Here is a 22,603-nt window from a genome sequence, read left to right as displayed (position 1 = left end):
GCTCTATTCATGTTAGGTTTGTGGTAGGGTGGCTAAATTTTAACTTAATTTATACATGTATATTTATACATATGTGTTTATATGTATGAGCTCTCCAAAAAGCCTAGTGTTCTCTGGTGCACAGTGTTGTCATTGGTTAGGTATGTATATATGTGTTATACTCTCAGAAGCTGAAGTAGATCCATGTTATTATAAGCCAGATTCAAGTCACGCCTCATACACACCTATGTTCTCTCACAAGTCACAGCTGTAGTACATGGAAGCTTGGGTTAAATGACTAGATCAGTTTTCTTTCTTTTTTTCTAGACACATGTCATATATATGATATATTTATACCATATGTATCATTTATATGCCATATAAAAAGTAAAGATATTTGCTGGAGTATAGTTGAGCAGTAGAGCGGTTCTCTAGCATGCCTGAGATCCTCCCTGGGTTCATTACCAAGCACTGGGAAAGGAAAGAAAATGGTCCAGCATTGCATGACCCTAACAAGATGTGTATTTTTCAGTCTTTAGTAGAGTATTCTGTTGTTCCCATACTTATGTGTAATCTTTTAAACAGAGATGTCACCACTACCTTATATGTAATTTCCCCATGTATTTCTGTGTTATAAACATTTCTGTAGATTAGTAATAATTGCTGTTTTAAGTTGTTGTCTGTTAATGTCTTGGCATGCTTTTGTTTTAATGAGGTTATATAAGCTTGTGCCCTAAACACCTTTATTAATATGAGGTTTCCTGTGATGATTTGAAAGAGGAAACATTCTATTAATGGTGGCCCGTCTCAAGTAAAAGCATGTGTGTATGCTTACTTTAAGTTGCATTTGGCAAACGTTCCCTTCCCACCGAATGAGAAGTACATGCTTGTAAGCTTCGCCATCTGCCTGGGGTGGATGTGCAGAGTGGAGGATCTCGCGTGCTTGCTTTTGCTTCTGGTAGTTCTCCACGCATATGTGTATGTGTGTATTTCTCTTCGGAAGGGGAGGGTAATGTCTTCTGTTGGAATGCGTACTCCACCCTCTCTGATAAACTTCTGGTAAGATTGGCATCTGTACGTACGCACAGCAGTCATCTTCATAGCGCACAGCACTTAGCTCCCATAACGAATGCGCAGGGTGGAGTGTATCGCAGCCATTCTCACCTCTCATTTGTGTGTTTGATGTGGCATTTATATTACGTAGGAGTAATTTTTTTTCTGATTTTTTTTCTTGTGTCACCAGTGCACCTATTCCATTCTTCCATCGCTGTGCTCCTGTGAACATTTCCTGCTATGCCAAGTTTGCAGAGGCCCTGATCACCTTTGTCAGTGACAATAGTGTCTTACACAGGCTGATTAGTGGAGTAATGACCAGCAAAGAAATTATATTGGGACTTTGCTTGTTATCACTAGGTAATTGTTTTTCTCATTATTAGCTGTTTCATAGTACTGCAGAAGGCTGTTCTGTTTTTAGCCAAAATATGCATACAATTGGAGATAACGTGTAAAATGTTTGACTACCCATGGCCAAAATAACTGTTTCAGATTACATATAACTATATACATAAAAGTATGTATGGCATATATCTGAAACTGTTTCTTGTTGCTTCTTTTTTTTTCTTTGATTAAAGACTTGTTTCCCCACACTTGGTTACTAAGTCATGGTTGATTATCTTTAATAATAGCAGGAGGCCCCTTCTAATGATTTAGTAATCCTCTTGGTTTTAGATATCATTCCAAAGGTATATTTACACATAAAAGAGGCTATTTTATAGAGAGAGAATATATAAAGGTCTTATATATCCTAAGGGCATAGGTTACTCTTGACGTATGTAATTTTACGTTTATGCTATAGTATTATAGTATTATTGCTTTTCTGGGAAAGCTAGGAAATCTCCACTTGTTAGCCACAGAATTATTTAGTTAACAATTAGATTCTAAAAATTAATTTTATTTTAAAAATAAAAAAACCTACATTATTCTAAAACTATAGAAGTGCATATCAGAGTTTATAAGACTTCTTTCTTGAGAGATAGACGCTAGTAGGAACCAAACAACTATTGCATTGCATAAGTAAAATTAGTATTTATGTATGTTGAATAGCAGTTGTATTCACTGAGAAGATATAAGCTGTATCTCCACCTTTCTTATCATTAGACAGTGTTTTCTTTTTGCATAGTGCTACTTGACTCAATTAAAGTAATGCTGTCCACATGAAATTATAGTTCTGTGATATGTGAAGGCTCACATCTGTTCTCATTCCTGTGCATTTACTGTTAAAGTAGTACTTTAAAATCCCTATACACAGACCTAACCATTTATTTAGCTTTGCAAATGACCCAAAGAAATGTGACAACCTGGTTTTCTGATATAGTTGATTGTTTAACCAAAAAAACATACAAACTTTAAGAATAATGATGTGAATTCATTGGAATTCCACTTTTATTAGAATATTTCTCTCTTGAGGCATAAGAAAAGAATATAAATCCAAAATATCTTGTTCCTTTCTTTGTGGAATGGGCTTTCAGATCATTAAATGTTTATAAAGTATTATTCAGTATTATATTTCTCACACAATGGTTAAGTGCCCCCTTTTCAAGCATTTTAACTACAGTTTTGGCACACTGGCATTTAGTTTGGGATAGATAAGGGAGTTGGCTAAGTAACTCAGCCTAATTGTTGCTCATTTCTGAGGAACAGCTTTGCAGTTAGTTAAGAAATGAGATCAGTGGGGATTTGGCTTTAGTAGTTTAAGAACTTTATATTTTATAGTAGGCTCATACCCTCTCTGAGTTGTAGAGTTAAATGTAAAATATTAGACAGTGTTAAAATACCATCTCCTTTGCTGAATTAGAGAAGTTTGACCTGAGACAATACAGGCTACTCAGGGCAGTATGGATCTGCAGCCACATGCTCCGGTTTTTTGTGTGTTTTTGTTTTGGTCACCAACATGACATGTCATGCTCTACACCTCTTGTGCTGATGTCTGTGTGCATGTCTGACGTCTCCCTGATGATGACTGCACAGCAGCCCTGGTTGTTGTGCAGTCAGCATTTGCATTAGCATGTATTCTTTTCTGTAGTTTATAACCCACACAGTTAGGACCTTTGGTTTTCAGAGATGCTATTTAAGTGTGTGAATTATAATTTCAAAAGCAGCCCGTCCCTTTTCAAAATCATGGTCATGAACTAAGTCAATAGCATCGAATTATTCCTGTAGGAGAAAGCAACACTCGTAAGTCTTTCTCTTTGTATTCTCTTGTGGATTTCAAATGATATTTGTGTTCTGTGTTTTCCCTGCAGTTCTGTCCATGATCCTGATGGTGATAATCAGGTATATATCAAGAGTGCTAGTGTGGATTCTAACAGTTCTGGTCATACTGGGTTCACTTGGTAAGCAGTTTCCTCCTCCTTTGCTTTCATGGTCCCTAATTAATTTCATGGTAGAAACTGAAATAAAAAGAAGAAAATGAAATTTTTATTTTCCCGTGCTATATCTTCTTCATAATGCGTGTTTATTTTTGCCTTGGGGGTGTTATAATTATAGTCTCGTTCCCTCATTTCCCTCTGGTTAGCACTTGAAGCACATACCCTTTTCTCTGCACATGCATATGGGCACGCAGCATTTAGTTAACATTTTGAGCTCCGTTGCCTGTCTCTCCTCGTATGTCTGTAATCCGACTCATGCCCATCCTTCTGCTGTTCACACCTGCTTTCCCTTCTCTAGCGTTTCTGCAGACTATTTTCTGACAGGCTTCATTGTATCTAAGATAGTTCTACTATAGTTGGTAGCCTGTGTTTATTTGTAAGATACTGCTTAATCCTGCGATTGTTGGAGGCAGAGATGATACGTGCCGTTCCCTAGCCTTTGCAGAGTTAGCATTTTCTGACCCTCCTGCGTTACAGGCTCCCTTCTGTTCACTCATGCTTCCAAGCCTTGTCAAATAATCATAGCTTTTAAATTCAAGTTATTATTACGTTAAAATATTGGTTTTACATACTGTGCCTTAAGAATTTATTTAGCCTTGTCTTGAAAGGCCTCCAGCTTATGTTTCCATTTAAGGTTAGGTTTCTTGGACTAATCTTCTGGATCCGGGGTCTATGAGCTTTCTGAATGCGTCATTTGGTTCACCTTTGTATTGACCGAGTTCAGATGATTTATTCATGAGGGACTTAATAGATTCTGTATTTTCCCAGTTCTAGATGATCAAATATTGTCTTTACCTTTACACGCACATTCTGGATTCCCTGGTTAGAAGCGTGTTCAGGCACATATGCCCCTTCCTGCCTGTGCATCCCCAGAATCCTCAGGCTGACCAGATTGCATTTTGTTTCTTTGCCTGATTCACCCCTTAGAGGTTTTTATGTGGTTTCCAGCAGCCCTTTAAGATAAAGGCTTTAAAAAATGAGTCTGCTTCCTATCCTTGCCTGTCATCTTTTGGGAGTGGCTGTTTCCCACCTCAGAAGAGCTGCTTTTGTTTCTGTGGTTAGTCATTGGTCCTGTCCCAGTGGCCGTTTTTCTTCTTAAAGGCATGGATTATTCCATGATATGTTATAGTCTTCTGAACAGTCTTGCTGTTCTCCTTTCCATCCAGATGAGTTGGCCAGGCTGACTCTATTCCCTCTTGGTGTTAATTTTCCCACTGTCAGTCCATGTCTGGCAACGACAGAGGGCCTGAGATCTGATACTCAGTTCCGATCTCTCTGTTCTTCCTGCTCTCATCTGGGTTTTCCTCTTCTCATCTGTGGCAGTCTTTGAGTCTGACTCATGTTCAGATATGTCTCTTTAATAATAAACCTCAATTTACCATTTATTGTACAAGGTATTTCCTGTTACTTCCCTGATTTCAGTTTTCTAATTTGTGAAATCAATAACGAGTAGATTGTTTACTAGCCGTAATGGATAAACTGGGTCACCCTCGGTATTAGCCCGGATTCAGAAGCTTCATGCACAGCATCTACTGTAAGTGTGCTGTAAGCGTCTACTGTAAGCATCCTTAAAGTAGGTGTTCTCATTCCGCTCTCCGGCAGCTTCAGTTCCTCTCTGGACTGCCTGTTCCTATTTGTAGAGAGTGTAATTCTGTTCATTTTCCGATATGTTAAACAGTTTTCCAAGCAGCTTTCTGGTACCTTGGGACTTCAAAGGGGAAGAAGTATGTTTATATACTTTTAGTTGGTTTGGTTTCCACAAGTTTTCATTAGAAGAAAACTCCACAGTTTACTATTCACCAACAAATAGGATAGGGAACTTACTTACAGGTGGAGGTCGGGTTGATAAGTATAGATCTTAGTCCAACTTTTATCTGCCAGATATTACTTATATTAGTCTCCTTACTGTAGCCAATCACTCCTTTGCAGGATAGTCTGGCATGCAGGTATCCTTCGACCCATACCGTTGAGCATCTTTCTTGCTGACCCGCTTCAGGATGGGTCCGTGATCTTTAGGATTAGAGAAGGAGCTCTCCTAGAATTCAGGGTCTTGCCTCAGCCTCCTAGACTTCTCTCTGGGATGCTTTTTCCTTAGGTAGTTTCAGAAGTTGATCTTTCTCAGACGTTGCTGTCTTGCCCAAACACATCATCTCAGTGAGGCCTTGCTTATCAGTGTTAAAAAAACTGCAGCACCTTCCTCAGCCTAGTACTGTCCTGCCTACATTTTCCACTTAGATTTCACATTCTCCTGTGAATTATTTCTGTTAGTTTCCATTTCCTCATTGCTGTGTAAACTTAGTGAGCAGAGAGGGTGGGCATCTGTTTACTGCCCTGTCCCTGGTGAATAGGTGCTAAATAAATTCATTGGGTGGAAATCCAGGTATATGTGGAGGTAGGTTTGCCTTGTTATTCAGTCTTTTTATGTCTGAGCTAGTATTAGAGATAAAAGTTCTTTAGCCCCCCCCCCCCCAACCCAATGCATTCAGAGGTTTCCTACATTTATTCCCACCTTTGGGGAGATATACTTTTTTGGTCTGTTATTCCTTTATCTAATCTCTGTTCAAATATTTAATCAATTGCATGGCCTTCAGCGCTAGGCCTTGTTATTATAGTTAAGTGGATTGTCACTGTGTCCCAAATGGTGATAAAAAGTGTAGGTCCAGAAAGTTAAGCATATATGTCACGTATTTACTTGTACTGATATTTGCAAAACCAAATTGTCATGTATCTGCAGGTGGCACGAGTGTATTATGGTGGCTGTATGCAAAGCAAAGAAGGTCCCCTAAAGAAGCAGTTATTCCTGAGCAGCTTCAGATAGCTGAGGACAATCTGCGGGCGCTGCTCATCTATGCCATTTCAGCGACAGTGTTCACTGTGAGTGGGAATGCAGGGGGGGATCTCAGTGTTGCGTGTGGTCCTAAGTGGGACGGAGACTCCCTCCGGCCCCTGGACAGCTTCCCCATAGTGTACTCCCAGTTCAAAAACTGCTGGAGGCCTCTCTAATCAATGAGTGTTCTTTGATCCAACAGTTCCTTCTGCCCTGTGTGCCTTTTGAGATAATTTTCACTTGGGATGTTTATATTGTCATTTGCTAATAACACTTTTCTCATTGTCAAAATATAATTAACATCTTGGGAAACAATTCTCCATATTGCTGAATAATATATTAAGAAATAGAATATCATTCCTCTTACTGTTCATTTGTTATTTCCGCTTGTATTTAAGACTTACCTTTTAACAATGTATGTGGTATTGAAAATGTAAGTGAGACGCACTCTACTTAGACATGCGTTAGACAGTGACAATCTCACTGACTAGCCTGTACTTAAAGGAGGGATGATGTCAAGTTTCTTTCTTTGAGCATCCATGAGACTAACACTAACAATAATGGCACTGAAACTATTGGCTCCAGAGATATTTGTTAGCCGTGCTTCTTTTGCTAGAGTTCTCTCTGCTAGCTTCTAGAGGAATGGGGTGGAGATTGTGAGTAGCCAACGGTTATTCTGCCACAGGTCCGACCTTAGGAGTTTCAGTCAACAAAGGAGAAGAAATACAAAGAAGACTTCCCTTGCTTTGAGGTGGTAGCATATAGCTCTCCCAGCATTGCTCAGACTGATAGGCATGTCTGTGCAATTGAAGAGTCCTGTCCTGACTGGCAGTGTGACTGGTGATAGTGGGCGGAGGGAAGGTCTTAATAGACTGAGGAAGTCATATTAGAGTCGTGCACCATTGTGCGGTTTGGGTTTCCACCGCTTAGAGACTCAATGCTCTCCTCTCTTCCCCTCCTCAGGTCATCCTCTTCCTGATCATGCTGGTTATGCGCAAGCGTGTGGCTCTCACCATCGCCTTGTTCCACGTGGCTGGCAAGGTCTTCATACACTTGCCTCTGTTAGTCTTCCAGCCCTTCTGGACGTTTTTTGCTCTCGTCTTATTTTGGGCATACTGGATAATGACACTTCTCTTCCTTGGCACTACTGGTAAGAAATGCAGTTTCTTCCCCCTGTTCATGAATCTAATTTGCACCCGTACATTTTAAGTCATCAAAGAGGTTAGGGGTGTAGCTCAGTATAGAATGCTTGCAGCCATGAGTGAGGGCCTGTTGGTCCCTAGTACAACACACACACACACACCCCAGAGAGATAGAATTCTTCATAAATTTGTTGACAGAGATCTAGTAGCCATCAAGTCTTAACTAGAGGGGGCATCAATAACTCATGTTCACTTCATGACTTTTAGCAGATCTTAGCAATTTGGATCTAGACCAGCTAAGCCCTAAAACATCTTAATTTTGACAGGGTCATGCATTTGAAGTGAATTCTCTATTTACTCGGATATTTGGATCCATTTTGAAATGAATTAATAAATTCATAGCCACTGTGCCTTGCTTCACAGTCCAGAGTCATCCTGGATTACTATTGAGTTCCTGATAGTGGAGCACAGGACCAAATGTTAAGATATGGGTGTTAACTGTGAGAGGTGAGGGTAATGATGGTGACCTTGTGTGAAGCATCTCTGCCCAGTCAGCTCACACTCAGTAAAGGAATAGGACAGTTATTTCTATGCTTAGAGAATAGTTTAGATCTATAATTACTGGGTAAATAGAACCCAGGGAAGGAAGGAGAGGGGAGGGGAGGGGAGGGGAGGGGAGGAAGGAGGAACAAGTAACATTCAGGCCCAAATAACTGATAATGGAATTAGAACTATATCTAAATAGATTAGTTTAAACACCTTTGGCGATGCCTTAGAAGAGACCAAATGTGTAATTGTGTGGTGTTTAGTTTTGCCACTGTTTAAAGTTATAACAATGGCGTCCCATAGTGAAACGGCACTAAGAGCCAGCATATTGAGTGTCGTGTGTGTGTCGCAGGAAACCCTGCTGCTTGTTCACAGTCCATAGCCACAGGTCTTGGCTTCTGCTTTATGTGATGTGTGATGCTTCTTTGCTTCCTTGACATCTTCCCAGGCAGTGCTGTTCAGAATGAGCAAGGCTTCGTGGAGTACAAAATCTCCGGGCCTTTGCAGTACATGTGGTGGTACCATGTGGTTGGCCTGATTTGGATCAGTGAGTTCATTCTCGCCTGTCAGCAGATGACTGTGGCAGGAGCTGTGGTAACATACTACTTTACTAGGTGAGACTTTTTACCTACAAGAAAACCCCAGTTTATTGAGGTAGCCATGGCTACAGACTAAGATAGTGGGGCTAAGGCTACAACCGTTTCTTTTCTGTTTTGTTTTGTTTTTTAAAAAAGGGAGCTGGAAAGGATGTGACAAATGTATGGTTGGTAACTTTGTGGAGTGGATATTCCTCCTCTCACACTTGGCTGTAATTGCCTCCAAACCAGCTTAGCAGACCATGGTGGGACCTAAGGACCTATAAAGAAGTAAACTTGGTTGAGTATCAGGTTAAGAGACCATTAGAAGGCAAGCTTCATTTGTTTCTCTCAGAAGAACTGTCGTGAGACCCCTTTGCTACCTTCAGGACTGAGACCTAAAGGAATAATCTATACAGCAGTCTGTTCTCCTGAGCTGCAGGCTGTAGAGATTTTGTGGTTTTGTTTTTGAGATAGCTGGCTGTCCTACATTAGGCTGGCCTCAAACTCACAGAGGTTCGCTTGCCTCTGTCTGAGCTGCCATCGCACCTGGCCAGCTATAGACTGCTTCTTAAAATTCCATTTTCTGATGATACAGTTTATTCCTTAAATAGTCACAAATAAGAGCTTTCAAGGCCACTTTGGTCTAAAGTCACAGAGCCTAAGAACTGCTCCCTTGGTGTAGTAGAGAAGTGAAGCTGATTTTGTAACGTTTTTACCACAATTTTGGTTTCTTTGTCAGTTTGTCCTAAAGCTAGATAATATTGCTGTGATTTTGGTTTTTTTACACTGCAGTAGATTTCAGACCATACATATTTGTATTTCCTCCCTGTTCTAGACTTTGTTTTAACTATCTTCTTGATCATTTTTAAAACAGGGATAAACGGAATTTGCCTTTCACACCTATTCTGGCATCAGTGAATCGCCTTATTCGTTACCACCTCGGCACTGTGGCAAAAGGATCCTTCATTATCACCCTCGTCAAAATCCCCAGGATGGTCCTCATGTATATCCACAGTCAGCTCAAAGGGAAGGTGAGAGCGGTGTGTTTAGCCAGGCTCTCTTGGGGCGCATACACCAGACCTCAATTCGCACATAGTAGGATAAACTTCTAGATGTTTTCTTCAGAGTCTGAATAAAGTGGGATCCAGTTCTCCCTCCATGTCTCCCATGTACACATTCCACATGTCCTGAAAAATCATCTGTCTAGTCACGAGTCACCAAGTTTATTGAAACAGAAACACTTCTCTACCCTTTTTCTTAAGAACCCATAATAACTGTATATGATGTGGGTGTGGCATGTTCTGATACATGCATAAGTGTGGAGTAACCAAGCCTCATAGCCTCACAGCACTTACCATGTCTCTGTGCAAAAAACGTTCATACCCTCATGTCCAGGTCTGCTCTGTTAGCCAAGTGTCCCCAGTAGGAGACAGCAGAGGGCAGTGAGTCCAACAGTAAGTCTCTAACCTCTGAGCAGAAGCAGGGGAAGTGGCCTTTGACATTGATCTGGGAAAGGACTTTTTTCTTACAGAAAGAACAGGGAACAAAAATGAGCCTGAAGAGTCAAGAAATCCACCTAATCCATACATCTCATAAAGGGTTACTGTCTAACATACATGAATCCCCTGGAAATAATGTGAATTTCAGCATAGCTTTGCTCACAGTCTACCTTTCCCTGGAACCTGGTCCAAGAATGTTCTCTTCCTGTTCCCCACCCTCACAACACGACGTCACCAGCCATACTCTGACTCCAGCCTTTTGGTGTTTGACAGTTATTTTGTCTTGCTGGTCCTATGTCTTCCTCTATCATATATGCAGTCGTTAGTAAATAAATGTTGCTTTGAAGCGATTTGAAAATAATTGGGGAACACGTAGGTATGGAGGCCTTGGAACTTACATTGTGATTTTAAAAATTTTTATGTTTCTAGCATTTGAAGTTGTTTTCATGATGATTAGATTTTTGCTTCTGTGTTTGTTGATTATTTTTGCCTTTTCCTCTCTCAGGAAAACGCTTGTGCACGATGCATGCTGAAATCCTGCATTTGCTGCCTTTGGTGTCTTGAAAAGTGCCTGAGCTACTTAAACCAGGTAACACACACTATGAGTGACCCACTTTCAAGTAGACAGGTGCCATTCCTTCTTCCAAGATAAATTAATTGAACTTAATTGAAAAAAAAAAATCTGTGTTTTTCTTCTGGCATTATACATTGTTCCTTGACTGAGTATACTCAAATTCTGTTCCTGTTTTTAAACTAGTGTATTTGCTCACTGACATTATTATGTTAATCTCAGTTTTGATACATGGATAAACACGTCATTGGGTTCATCTTTCTGCAAAAGTCCCTTTTCTCTTAATTCACATCTTTTTTTGTTCTTGCATTATTTAAGTACTGTTTGAAAGCTTTATTTTAGTGGAAATCTGCTGTGGGTACTTAGTCCTTTTTAGACCTTGACTCCTCTGCACAGTTGCTGTTCTTGGTAGAGATAGCTTGTTTCTTATTGTTTTGTTTTAATCAAACCGTGAGATCTCTCCAATATTGGCTTGAGGAATATTATCAGAGGAAGTGTTGTTTCTTTTCTGTTTCTGTGTACATCCACATGTGTGGAGCCCTGAGGTCCATGTGTGCATGTCTCTGTGTACATCCACATGTGTGGAGCCCCGAGGTCCATGTGTGCATGTCTCTGTGTACATCCACATGTGTGGAGCCCTGAGGTCCATGTGTGCATGTCTCTGTGTACATCCACATGTGTGGAGCCCTGAGGTCCATGTGTGCATGTCTCTGTGTGCATCCACATATATGGAGCCCCGAGGTCCATGTGTGCATGTCTCTGTGTGCATCCACATGTGTGGAGCCCCAAGGTCAATGTATGCATGTCTCTGTGTACATCCACATGTGTGGAGCCCTGAGGTCCATGTGTGCATGTCTCTGTGTGCATCCACATGTATGGAGCCCCGAAGTCGATGTCTGATACCTTCCTCTATCATTGACCACCTGTTTTTTTGAGTCAGGGGCTCTCTGAACCTGGAGCTTGCTGATACGGTTAGCCTTGCTGGCCATCACGCTTTGGGGAGTCTCCTGTCTCCTCAGTTCTGGGATTACAGGTGCATGCCCCAGTGCTCAGATTTTACATGACTTTAAGACTCATTCCTCATGCACAGCAAGCACTTTACCGACTGAGCCGTTGTCCCAGCCCTAGGAAGCAGTACTTTGAAGGCTGACTGAAGGAGTTGACACTTAGGGACACAGGTTAGGCCTCCCTTTGTGTTTCTATATCTAAACAAGCAGAACTTGCTGTAGAGTTATCTTGTCCTCATTTACATTTTTTGTTGTGCGTGTGTGTGTGTGTGTGTACATGTGTGTGTATGCTGCATAGCTAGCATGTTTGCCCCCTGAGCATCTTGTTTAGTGTGTGTGGTATGTGTGTGTATGTGTTGTGTATGTGTGTATGTGTCCTGCATAACTAGCTTGTTTGTCCCTTGACCATCTTGCTTAGTGTGTGTGTATGTGTGTACATGTGTGTCTATGTATATATGTGTGTGTGTGTGAGGATGTGTGTGTCCTGCATAGCTACCGTGTTTGCCCCTGTGCATCTTGCCAGCCATTCTTGTCATCTAGTTTTTTGTTTACTTTCTCATTCCCTAACAATCAATTTTAATGTATTGATGCCCTCATTCAACAAGCCAAAGCGAAATTGACTTTCTTACCATTCACCTCTAAGTGATCGACTTTCCCTCCACTTACCTATAGCCCTGTGCTCTGCATTCACTGTATATTATCCATAAGGTGGATGTTCTGTGTCACTGGTATCGGGCATGCCTGCACTTTGCTTTATTGAGCGAGCTCTGTGGCTAATATGAGAAGGTGGATATAATGCTTCATTGTATTTAATAAGAATATATTCAGCATGCTTTTACAGGACATATTATTATCTGTGAATGAACAAGTGTTTGGAAACTCATTTAGAAATATTAATAATACCCAGAACAACCGGAAAGTTTCTTTAAAATTTTAACTGGGAACAAATGATAGACCGACTAAAAGTCATTGTCCTTAAATGGTCTACTTGCGTAAGTAGCACATCATCAGGATGTCAGGCTTAGATTGCCTCTCTGGGCTACGTTCCCAGCCCTGTGCCAGAAACCCATCCTTGGTAACCCTTCTTGCAATGGCCCAGCCCTCTGCTGAGCTTCAGGGCTTGCCTCAGGAAGAACATTAAGGAGTTGAAACTGTCTGCCACTTCTTTATCTTAACCTGTAGACTGACAGCTTAAAGGCAGAAATCTTATTTGCTTTGTCTTCTCAGAAGGTAGCAGAGTGTCTGATGCACAGGCACAGGTGGTCTTCAGGTGCCTTTAGACGGAACTATTATGCCAGTACTATGTCGGTTCTAAAGGGCCAAGTGAGAGTCAACTCCATTGAAGCCATGCAGCTGTAGTGAAGAGAGGGGGAAAAAAAACCCCACACGTCATGCCAAGTAGTCAGTGACAAGTGAGATCAACGCAGCGTTTCTACCATACCTAACATCTTCAGTATGGTTACGTCGTTTCAAATAAAGTACCACAGATGCCTAACAGAAACAGCTTAAGAAGAGGAATTGGGCTCATGGTTTGGTCATCATGGTAGAGTTTATGGCAGGAGTACATGGTGGACGCTTTTACCACAGCAGACCAGGAGGCAGAGTACGGGGCCAGAAGCAGGGACTGAGCAGTGACCTTCAGAGGCTCATCCTAATAGCCTACTTATTAGTAATAATAACCAGCCTTGCTTATTGAAGGTTCCACAGCCTCTAAAACAGAACCTCCAGCTAGGGGCAAGCCTCCAAAACATGAGCCGGTGTGGGACCTTCCAGATTCAAACATAACCATATCCTATGTCAGTAGCTCGCTAGTATTTGTGTGATGTTAGCGATTCTCATATAGGAGTTGTCCAATTTGGCTCTTCATTTGTAGACACGATAGCTGAGTTTTCAGGAGATGCATTCAAGTAGTAGGGGGGGTCAAACATGAGCAAAGCTTTATGAAGAATTCTAGATTCACACTTAGTAGTTGTGTTTGGGACAGTGGAGTCCAGCTCTGTGGGGACCGATTATGTGTAGTGCTTTATTTGAAATAATGTAACCAACCATATTGAAGCTGTTGGAAAGTTTCCTGCCATGACAGGTAGAGCCTAAGGAGCAGTTTTCTAACAGCAGAGTATTTCAAACTTCCGGGAAGATGGTTCACAGCTTGGTCAGTACTTATTTGTGTGAAGTGTATAAAATGCTGAGAGTCATGGCAGTACTGAGAACTGATCTCCAGACAGCCTTCTCCTGCCCTTTGAAACACTGAGGTATAAGAGCATCTGGGGCTAGAGTCGCCTTTCTTAGTGACGTAGTACATGCTGTATAGATGTTTGGTGCCTTGCTGGAGATTGAACTGTGTTGTTAAAAGTTATCTCACATCTTCCGATGTCACCTCCATGAGCAATCAGGGTTCAGATTGTAAAGTTTTTCCTTTCCCTGCTCCTGGAATTGAGCCCATACTTTTAGAGCCCTGTTGAGGTATTGTGCCGTGGAGAGTTCAAAGACAGATAGTGTAGCTTTTGTGCAAGCTCAGTGGAGCCTGTAACTCAGTTCCCATCCTTAGTAAGTAGAGAAATAGATAATAGCTGTCATCACCAGGATTAAATAGGGTGAAATTCAATACAGGTAAATTAACTTGTACTCGGCTCTTCATGGCTGTCTGGTACATGTCACTTGACTATTGCCTCAATTTTCCTCCTCCTCCTCCTGTTCTTCTTCTTCTTCTCCTCTCCCTCCTCCTCCTCCTGATAATTGTGTGTGTGTGTGTGTGTGTGTGTGTGTGTGTGTGTGAATGGGAGTGCCCACAGAACCATGAAGAGGGTATTGGATCCCTTAGAGTTGGAGTTATAGGTTTCCTTCATTCTTCTTTGATTAATGCTCTGACATGTCAGGGATTCGTTCAGTTAGCCTGCTTAGGATCAGTGAGAAATGAGTGTGTCTCCCACTATGAAGTACCCATTTAATCACCTCTTGAGTTCTTCTCTGCTTTTTATGACATGGATGTTGTATGTAGCCCAGGCTAACCTCACACTCGTAATAGTTCTTACGTTACGCTGCTGCCCTCAAGTGCTGGGATTATTAAATCATTTATAGCACATGAGTGTATGATAAAACTTTGTTTTCTCTACTATTAATCTGCCTACTTTTATATCAATACTATAATAGTGAATTGTTATAGTTTTTTATATATATGTTAAAAATCTTACAATGTGGTGGTCCTCATTTTTATTTTTCCTAAGTCACTTGCTTACTCTCTGAAAGTATTTTTAGAGCGCAGGGAAACAGTGGTGTGGATTGTACTGCTCTCTGTTGAGCACCGTTTACCACACTGCCCGTCACTCTGCCCCATGCTTCCCATGCAGAAGTCCCATTTAAAGTCCTGTTTTGCCCAGTGCTCTTTAGAAGGTGTCTGTCCTCTCCTTGAGTTGGCTCATCTGAGCTTTTTGTTGTTTCTCCTGAGGTTTGCATGTAGCCTTTGAAAGCCTGGAGCAGAGCCAGAAAACTGAAGCATGTAAGGGGCAGTTGGGGCATCTAAGACAATAGACAGTGATGCAGAGTGTGACCTGAAGGACACTGTGACATCTAAAGCAGGCAGTTGTGATTGTGATCTTCAGTCTCCCCTGTTTTCTGAGAAAGGAAAAATAAAAATAAAAACAACCACACACACACCAAAATTCTAAATGTTTATATTTTGTCTTCTGCTATTAAAATACTGACAGTTAATTTAGAAAACCAACACCCCCCCCCCGAAAAAAAAAAAAAAAAACCCAAACAAGCAAAATCCAAATGAGCCTGAATAAATAGTTCTTAAGGCTACACAGTATCAGTTATCCCTGGGCCAACAATTTGTTGCTGCTGCTCTAAAGGATTTACAGAGGAGAATTGAAACACCATTTATTATTTATAGAGTAGGTGCTAGAACTGTACAGACAAACAGTGACCTGTGAACACTCCTTGTTCATTAGTGCTGGACAGGACATGAAGGTGATGACACATCTAGTTGAACTGAGTTTGCATTCAGTGCAGAGATTGCTACAAGTAGAACATGTTTTCCTTTGGGCATTGGATCATACTGGTCTGGGTCTCCCCTGGCACCATCTGGGACTAGCTATTTAACATCGCTGTTCACCGATGAGCTCTTAGAATCATAAAGCTTTTTTCTGTGAGCAGGATTCATAGCAAGTAATTTTTTAGTGTATTGCAAAATACACCATACTAATGTAAATATAATGTAAACAAGGCATTATTTCCTGTGCTTTAGAGACAAGAGAACTGAGGCTGGAGTGTTGTAGCAGATTGCTTGTCCTCCAGGTAGAGGGAGTTTGTAAGCCTAACTTTATCCACCCTCTCCAGTTGTGTGTGTGTGTGTGTAGTTAACACAAAATGCATTTTTACACACAGTATGCCAACAGCTCATGTTTCCATATGTCAGCCTATAGACTAGCAAGTTTAACTAACGAGAGTTAGGTCCTCCTTGGAGGGTGGTAACAGCTGGAATGATGATAACGGAGGAGATGGGGTACATGGAGCCTCTGACTTGGGGAGGTCCCTGGTGAAATTGGAAGGGAGAACATCATAGGTAAACCCAACTTGTTCTAAGAACCTAATTGATTTTGATAGGTCTTCCTATTCAGGCTCTGTGGCTCAGCCTGTAATCCCAGAACTTGAGAGGCTAAGGCAGGATGATCAAAAGTTCAGAGATGGTTGATCCTGGGCTACAGTCTGTGCAATGGGGGGGAAACACACGCACACACATATACACACATATACACAGACATGCAGAGGCAGGTGAATCTCTGTTAGTTCAAAGCAAGCCTAATCTACTGAGTAAGATCCAGGACAGCTAGGGCTACACAGAGAAACCTTGTCTCAAAGTTACTTAATTAATTAATAATAAATGAATTACTCAGAGTTACCCACTTTTCTTAATTATGGACATTATAATGATTTTTAAATTAGGATGAATTTTTTTAGACTTTTTAATTCTATTTTATGTGTATGAATGTTTTGCCTAAATACACGTATGCCTAGTGCCCACAAAGGTGAGAACAGGGCATAGATCCTCTGCAACTGGAATTAACGTACAGTTATGAGGTTGTGAGCCATCACATGGGTGCTGGGAACTGAGTCTTTTGAAAGTGTGTTGCTGTGGGAGGGTATTTTCTCCTGGAAATGCATTAGTAACTAGTTCATTAGTGTGTGGTACCTTGCAGTCCAGGAGATTAGGGCTGAGGATGTGGCTCAGTGCAGGCGTGTCCCTAAGAAGCATAAGCACCAGACACATGAAATAAATAACAGAGCAGCAAAGGTTTTTTCGCCAAGGGATTTACATCCTACATCACTGAAGACTGCTTCCAGTAAATCATTGGGCTAAAGAACTGGCCAGGCATGGTATGCATGCCTGTAATCCAGACACGATGGAGGGAGAGGCAGGAGGATCAGGCCATTCTCAAATATACATCAAGTTTGAGACCTGTCCAGACAACATAGCAACTCTCGTCTCAAAAACAAAATAAATAAATGAATAAAACAGTTATGAAGGCCTGGGCTGCAGCTTGTTAGATCCCTTGCCCAGAACATTTGAGGTCTAGGTTTCCTTCCTAGCACCAAGGTGGGAAATAAAAGGAACAAAGATGATAATAAAACATGCTAAAAAAACTGGACTGGTAAAGCTAGGGGTGAGCATTGAATGAGCATTGTGTTTCTAAAGCAACAGGAAGTGGGCCCTGTAGGCTGTCCCTACCTTAATCCTCATCCTCTGCAGTACTGCAGAAGAGAGCTTAGACGCCCTTTCCTAGAAAGAACCAGAAAGCGTCTTGGCCTTTTTCATGGGCCATGTAATCTCAGTGACAAACACTGTTCAGCCAAACGAGCAGGGCGTTGTCCCAGCAAAGCTTCCTTTACGAAGGCAGCCATCAGGCGAGGCATAGCCAGGGCCCTTGGGTGGTTGCGTGACCATCCTTGCTCAGGAACAAATGGCTCGATGGGTATTTTCACGAGTGCCAGGGAGCTAGGGAGCCAGGGGACCATTCTGTGCTCTTTAAGGATAGGTCTGACTGCCACAGTGCCTGCCTTCCACAGTTTTCCAGCAGGGTGACTGTAACTCAAGTTCAAAGGAGGGTTTATTTTTACTTTACTGAGGCACTGTGTAGAATGTTTCAAAAGGAGTTTTTGCAGAAGACAGGGGGGAAAAAATGTAGAACACTGCAGTTAGGTTCCTTAATTCTTTTGTTCCTGCTATGGTCTAGCCTCATAGAACAGGTGGGCAGATGACCATGTAAGGAAGCAAGGATGAATGAATGAATGAATGAATGAATGAATGAATATTAACAGAAAAGCAGTGCTCTCATTTTTTTTTTAAATACTGTATCTTGGCTTTTGAAATAAACATATCCAGGTAGTAAATTATGGCCGTTTTTATGATGAGGATCTGTATCGGAGTCCTGCTGGATGGTCGGAGTCTTCTGGCTTCCTACAGACCCCATGACTGTGGCCTGTCGTTACTCAGGTGCAGCTTTTTCCTCGGCTCTGGAATACTCAGCATTTTGTACCAAGAAAGCAATAACCATTGCAGTGTAGCCTGGGTCCATTGATTCACACATTTCAGACATCCAGGAAAGTTTAAATTCTGCATAACTTTTGGAAGGCAGAGAGGAAGTTCATGGATGTCAAAACATTCATGTTTTGTCTCCATGAGGCCCCGTTAAGAGGACTGGAAAGTGGCCTGTTTACCATAGCAGTTTCCTCCTGCCCGTCCACCCGGCTCTGGCTCATATGTTCCGTTTCCAGGCTTACTTTATACCACGTGAAAGCCGTGGGCTTTACTGAAGACTTTTCACAAGATGTGTTGTAAACATACATGGTTTGTGCCTTTCAAAATTACATTTCTGGTGACTGGTGCTCCCCCCCCCCCTTTCTTTTCTAGAATGCATACACAGCCACAGCTATCAATAGCACCAACTTCTGCACCTCAGCAAAGGATGCCTTCGTCATTCTAGTGGAGAATGCTCTGCGAGTGGCTGCCATCAACACAGTGGGGGACTTCATGCTGTTCCTAGGCAAGGTAAGGCCACCTGTACCGTCTGAGTCAAACGGATGGCTGAATAAATGTACACAATTTTGTTCTTTAATTTAAAAAAAAATGTAGCCTAGCACAAAACTAGAAGCCATTTACTATGTAGCAAACATTCATGATTCCTTAATATGCATTAAGTATATTCTTAATTTACTTTACAGGTATTATATTTATTTAATCTTTTTAATATTTTTTTTTAGTTAAGCACTGTTATTCTGAGTTAACAGACATGCAGGTTTTTTGTTTTTGTTCTTAAAGAAGAAATCAGGAGTGATATAGCTCACTAAAATACTTGCTAGCATGTGCAGAAACATGATTTCAATCCCTAGAACCACACATACAAAGAAAAAAAAATTATGGAAACACTCTATGCAATGATGAGGGTTGTCTGGACATCTGGTTCCTGTCAACTTGGCACAAACCTCGACACGTCTGTGAAGAGGGAGTCTTCACTGAGAAAATGCCTCTGTAAGACTGGACTCTAGGCAAGTCTGCAGAGGCATTTTCCTGATAGTGGTGGATGTGGGAGGGCCCAGCCCCTGGGCAGGTGTCCTGTGTTGTGTAAGAAAGCAGACTAAGCAAAGCATGAGGGGCAGGCCAGCAAGCTGCACTCTCCACACCTTCAGTGCCTGCTCCAGGCTCTGCCTGGAGCTCCTACCCTGACTTTCAGAGATGGCATGTTATATTACATGGAAGTGTAAGATGAGACGAACCCTTTCCTGGCCATGGTGCTTCTGGGGTTAGCAGCAGGAAAGTAACTGCATCTGGAGGCTGGGGTCTAAGGTTCTGGGTTAAACTCATGCTGCTGATTCTGTGGCTATTTGTACATTTGGGATAATAATGGGGACACATTTTTAGTGTTGTAAGTCTTAGACTGGTTAATCACCCAGGGTATCTAGGACGGTACTTGACACATTGGTTTTTTTTTTTTTTTTTGGTGAATGTTAGCAGTTACGGTAGAATGTTAGATGTTATTATATAAAAAATCCTTTTAAAATAGAGCTGTTAGGGAACAAGACCTACTTTTCTTAGAGCTGAGAAAAGAGTTTATTCCATGCTATCAAAACCTTCAAAATTATAAATAGCATTATACTTAGATTCATTGCACCTGCATTTAAAACCAGAGGCTATTTATGCAGTTTGAAAAATGAAAGAATTAAACATGTTGCAGCACCGTTGGGATGCCACTCCTCACGCCTGTGTGCCTCCAGTGACGTCTCAGCTGTGTGCTTCTGTGGAGGAACGGCATACATACTTGTTGATCACACTCTTTCTGTACACTCTTCTACACCTTCTCTGTGTTGCCTTGGTGATCTTCATAATTACTCACAAACAGTAGGGTCCGTCCCCCACTAAACACAGTTATACACTGGGGTGGGGCAGCAACTGTGCCTGTAAAATGTCTTTGAAAAGAACAGAAACTTGTTTTGTCTAGTGGAAGCACAGCTTTGTGTGTTTTGAAGTGTGTAACTTCCTAGGCAACTGTCATCTGAAAACAATTAAGGGTAATTACTTTGAATATCTGTAATTAAGTTTACATTATAACAGATTTGCTTGTGTCGTGTTTTTATAGGAGAGGACATTTCTATAGTGAAGGTGAAGCGCGTCAGTGTCCATTAAGAGTCGAGAGCAGGATTGGCTGGTGGTACTGAGTGTGCGGATGTTTCATGCTGACTCAGAAAGGGCTGAAGACTCTGTTTTGTTTATACTGTTTTTATTTATAAATTCATAACTCATCCCTAGAGCTAAAACAGAATGAACACAGAGAGAGAGAGAGAGAGAGAGCGAGCATGTGCATTCGAGAGAGCGTGTGTGTGTGTGTGTGTGTGTGTGTGTGCATGAGAGAGAGAGGTGTCACATCCCCTGGCAGGTGACCTATTACTGTTAGCATTTTATATTCCATAGCAGAGGAAACTAAAGGTAATCTACTAGACATATTTTGAGAACTGGAATGTGGCAAGGCTGGAGTTGATATCCATGCCTGTCCTATCTAACCATAATAGTTATCTCAACTAACATTAAATTTGTCCTTGGACTTTTACAGAAAAGCCTTTTTATTTAATAATCGTGTTGATGTCAGAACTACCCCTGAAAACAGTTCTAAATACAACTGAATGTAGCTTTATTTGTAATAGGGACCTTTTGTAAACAGTGTAATGCCGAACACTAGAGAAATGGCTGGATTTAAAAGCTGGCCTGGTAAACCATGTTCTCTTGTGAGTTTAGAATATGATAAAGAAATGTATATAATTCAGACAGTGAAAAGGCTGAGTAAAATACTGGAATGTCATTTTACTGTTGTAAAAATGTGTGTTAAGGACCAGCGCTGAACCTTGGTGACAGACATGTCCTGAGCATGCACGAGGCCCTAGGCATGATCTCCAGTACTCCCAAACAGGGACTGATACCTCTTCTTCATTTCCTTCCCCCAGACAAAGTTTCTTTGTATAACTAACTGCCCTGGCTGTCCTAGAACTCACTTTGTAGGGCTGGACTCAAACTCAGAGAGATCCAACTGCCTCTGTCTCCCAAGTGGTGGGATTAAAGGTGTGTACCACCATGCCCGGCTTGAGAACTAAGAATTCAACTAAAATGTGCATTATAAGAATGAAAGCTAGTATCTCAGATGTTAACAGTGGATAATCCTACACATCTCTTAATGAGTTCCCTAGCTAGACAGTGTTCCGTCTATTCAGTGTGTCCCTCTATAAGGAACAGTGTATAACATCAAAAACGTGGCTTTTAAATTGGCTTGTGGGTTTTGTTTTTAACATGCTAGTAATCTGACTGGAAGCTTTTCTTTAGACTTATCTTTCTGTTCACTCCACAAATATAGACTGTTTACTTTCAGAGTACTACAGACTGTCCTGGGTGTCCTCTGTGTGGGGAGGGGACATCTGTATCCTTTCTTTTCATTTGATACTATAAGCACTTCTAGTTTCAGTAAACATTTTCTAAACATGTTTATACACTTGTACACTTGACCAATCCTCTGGTGTGTGTGTCTTTAAACACTTGAACTATTCTCAAGTTTTTACTAATATAAGTTATATTATGATGAAACTTTTTTGCACAAATATGCCCGTATTAAATATTGCTAGCTTAGTTCAGTCTTAGAAGCCTAGAACTGGAATGGATTAGTGTTCTTAATGTGATTTCCTAAATTAATATTTTAGTAACAACATAAATGGAGGCTGGAGAGATAGCTTAGGGGCTAAGAGCATTTGCTCTTACATGTCCCAGCACCCATCAGTGGTTCACAACATCTGTAACTCCAGTTCAATAGAGAAACCTTCTTCTGGCTTCCATGGGCCCAGGCATACATGCAGTACACATACATACATGTCAGCAAACAGTCATACTCATAAAATTAGAATCAAATGTTTAATAATAGCATTTGTGAAAGTTACCTTTAAAACTATAAGATAATGCTCAGTTTACATGTCTCTTCTGATGAATTTAATACAAGGTAAATGCTAACTATAAAACACTTGATAGGTTTTTTTTTAGCCTTCCCAATAAACTCTTTTCTGCCTTAAAATAACAACTCCAATGATTTTTAAAAAAAAAAAAAAGAAGAAAATATCTTCTGAGTTTCTAACATAGTAAAATAAAATTCTTTATTTTCTTTTTTAAAAATATAGTTCTGAGCTGGTAGTATAGCTCAGTATTAGAAGATTCAGTCCTTTGCACCACACACATGTACATGCATGCATGTATGCATACATCCTCACACATGCACACATGCACAAATATAAATTCTATACATATATATATTTCATTTATTAATGGTATATGTATAGATTTTACTAACTCAAGTATTATGAGACACGTTAAAAATTTTGGTATTTGTTCCAATAAAACAATATCCCATCAAACAATGTGTTTACATTTCTCCTGTGTAAAATTACTTTCCCTATATTTTATAATACTTTTCTTATATTGGTTTCATCTTATAATTGATGA

The 22,603-nt window shown here is 40.9% G+C and overlaps 1 protein-coding gene across 3 annotated transcripts in view; it reads left to right on the top strand.

Annotated features, from left to right (window-relative positions):
• The window catches only part of Slc44a1 (solute carrier family 44 member 1), a 182,246-nt gene that overhangs the window by 96,237 nt on the left and 63,406 nt on the right, over positions 1 to 22,603 (top strand). For all 3 annotated transcript variants that reach the window (XM_021160117.2, XM_085839291.1, XM_021160115.3), the window contains exons 6-13: positions 1,223 to 1,392; positions 3,282 to 3,371; positions 6,142 to 6,281; positions 7,198 to 7,384; positions 8,371 to 8,536; positions 9,375 to 9,531; positions 10,505 to 10,588; positions 18,488 to 18,625. In XM_021160117.2, the coding sequence (XP_021015776.1) occupies positions 1,223 to 1,392; positions 3,282 to 3,371; positions 6,142 to 6,281; positions 7,198 to 7,384; positions 8,371 to 8,536; positions 9,375 to 9,531; positions 10,505 to 10,588; positions 18,488 to 18,625 (1,132 nt within the window). The remainder of the gene's footprint in view (positions 1 to 1,222; positions 1,393 to 3,281; positions 3,372 to 6,141; positions 6,282 to 7,197; positions 7,385 to 8,370; positions 8,537 to 9,374; positions 9,532 to 10,504; positions 10,589 to 18,487; positions 18,626 to 22,603) is intronic.

Source organism: Mus caroli, unplaced genomic scaffold (assembly GCF_978045245.1).
Source record: "Mus caroli unplaced genomic scaffold, Mus_caroli_1 scaffold_6, whole genome shotgun sequence".
NCBI classification, from domain to species: Eukaryota; Metazoa; Chordata; class Mammalia; order Rodentia; family Muridae; genus Mus; species Mus caroli.
This window is presented reverse-complemented; position numbering and strand designations above follow the sequence as displayed.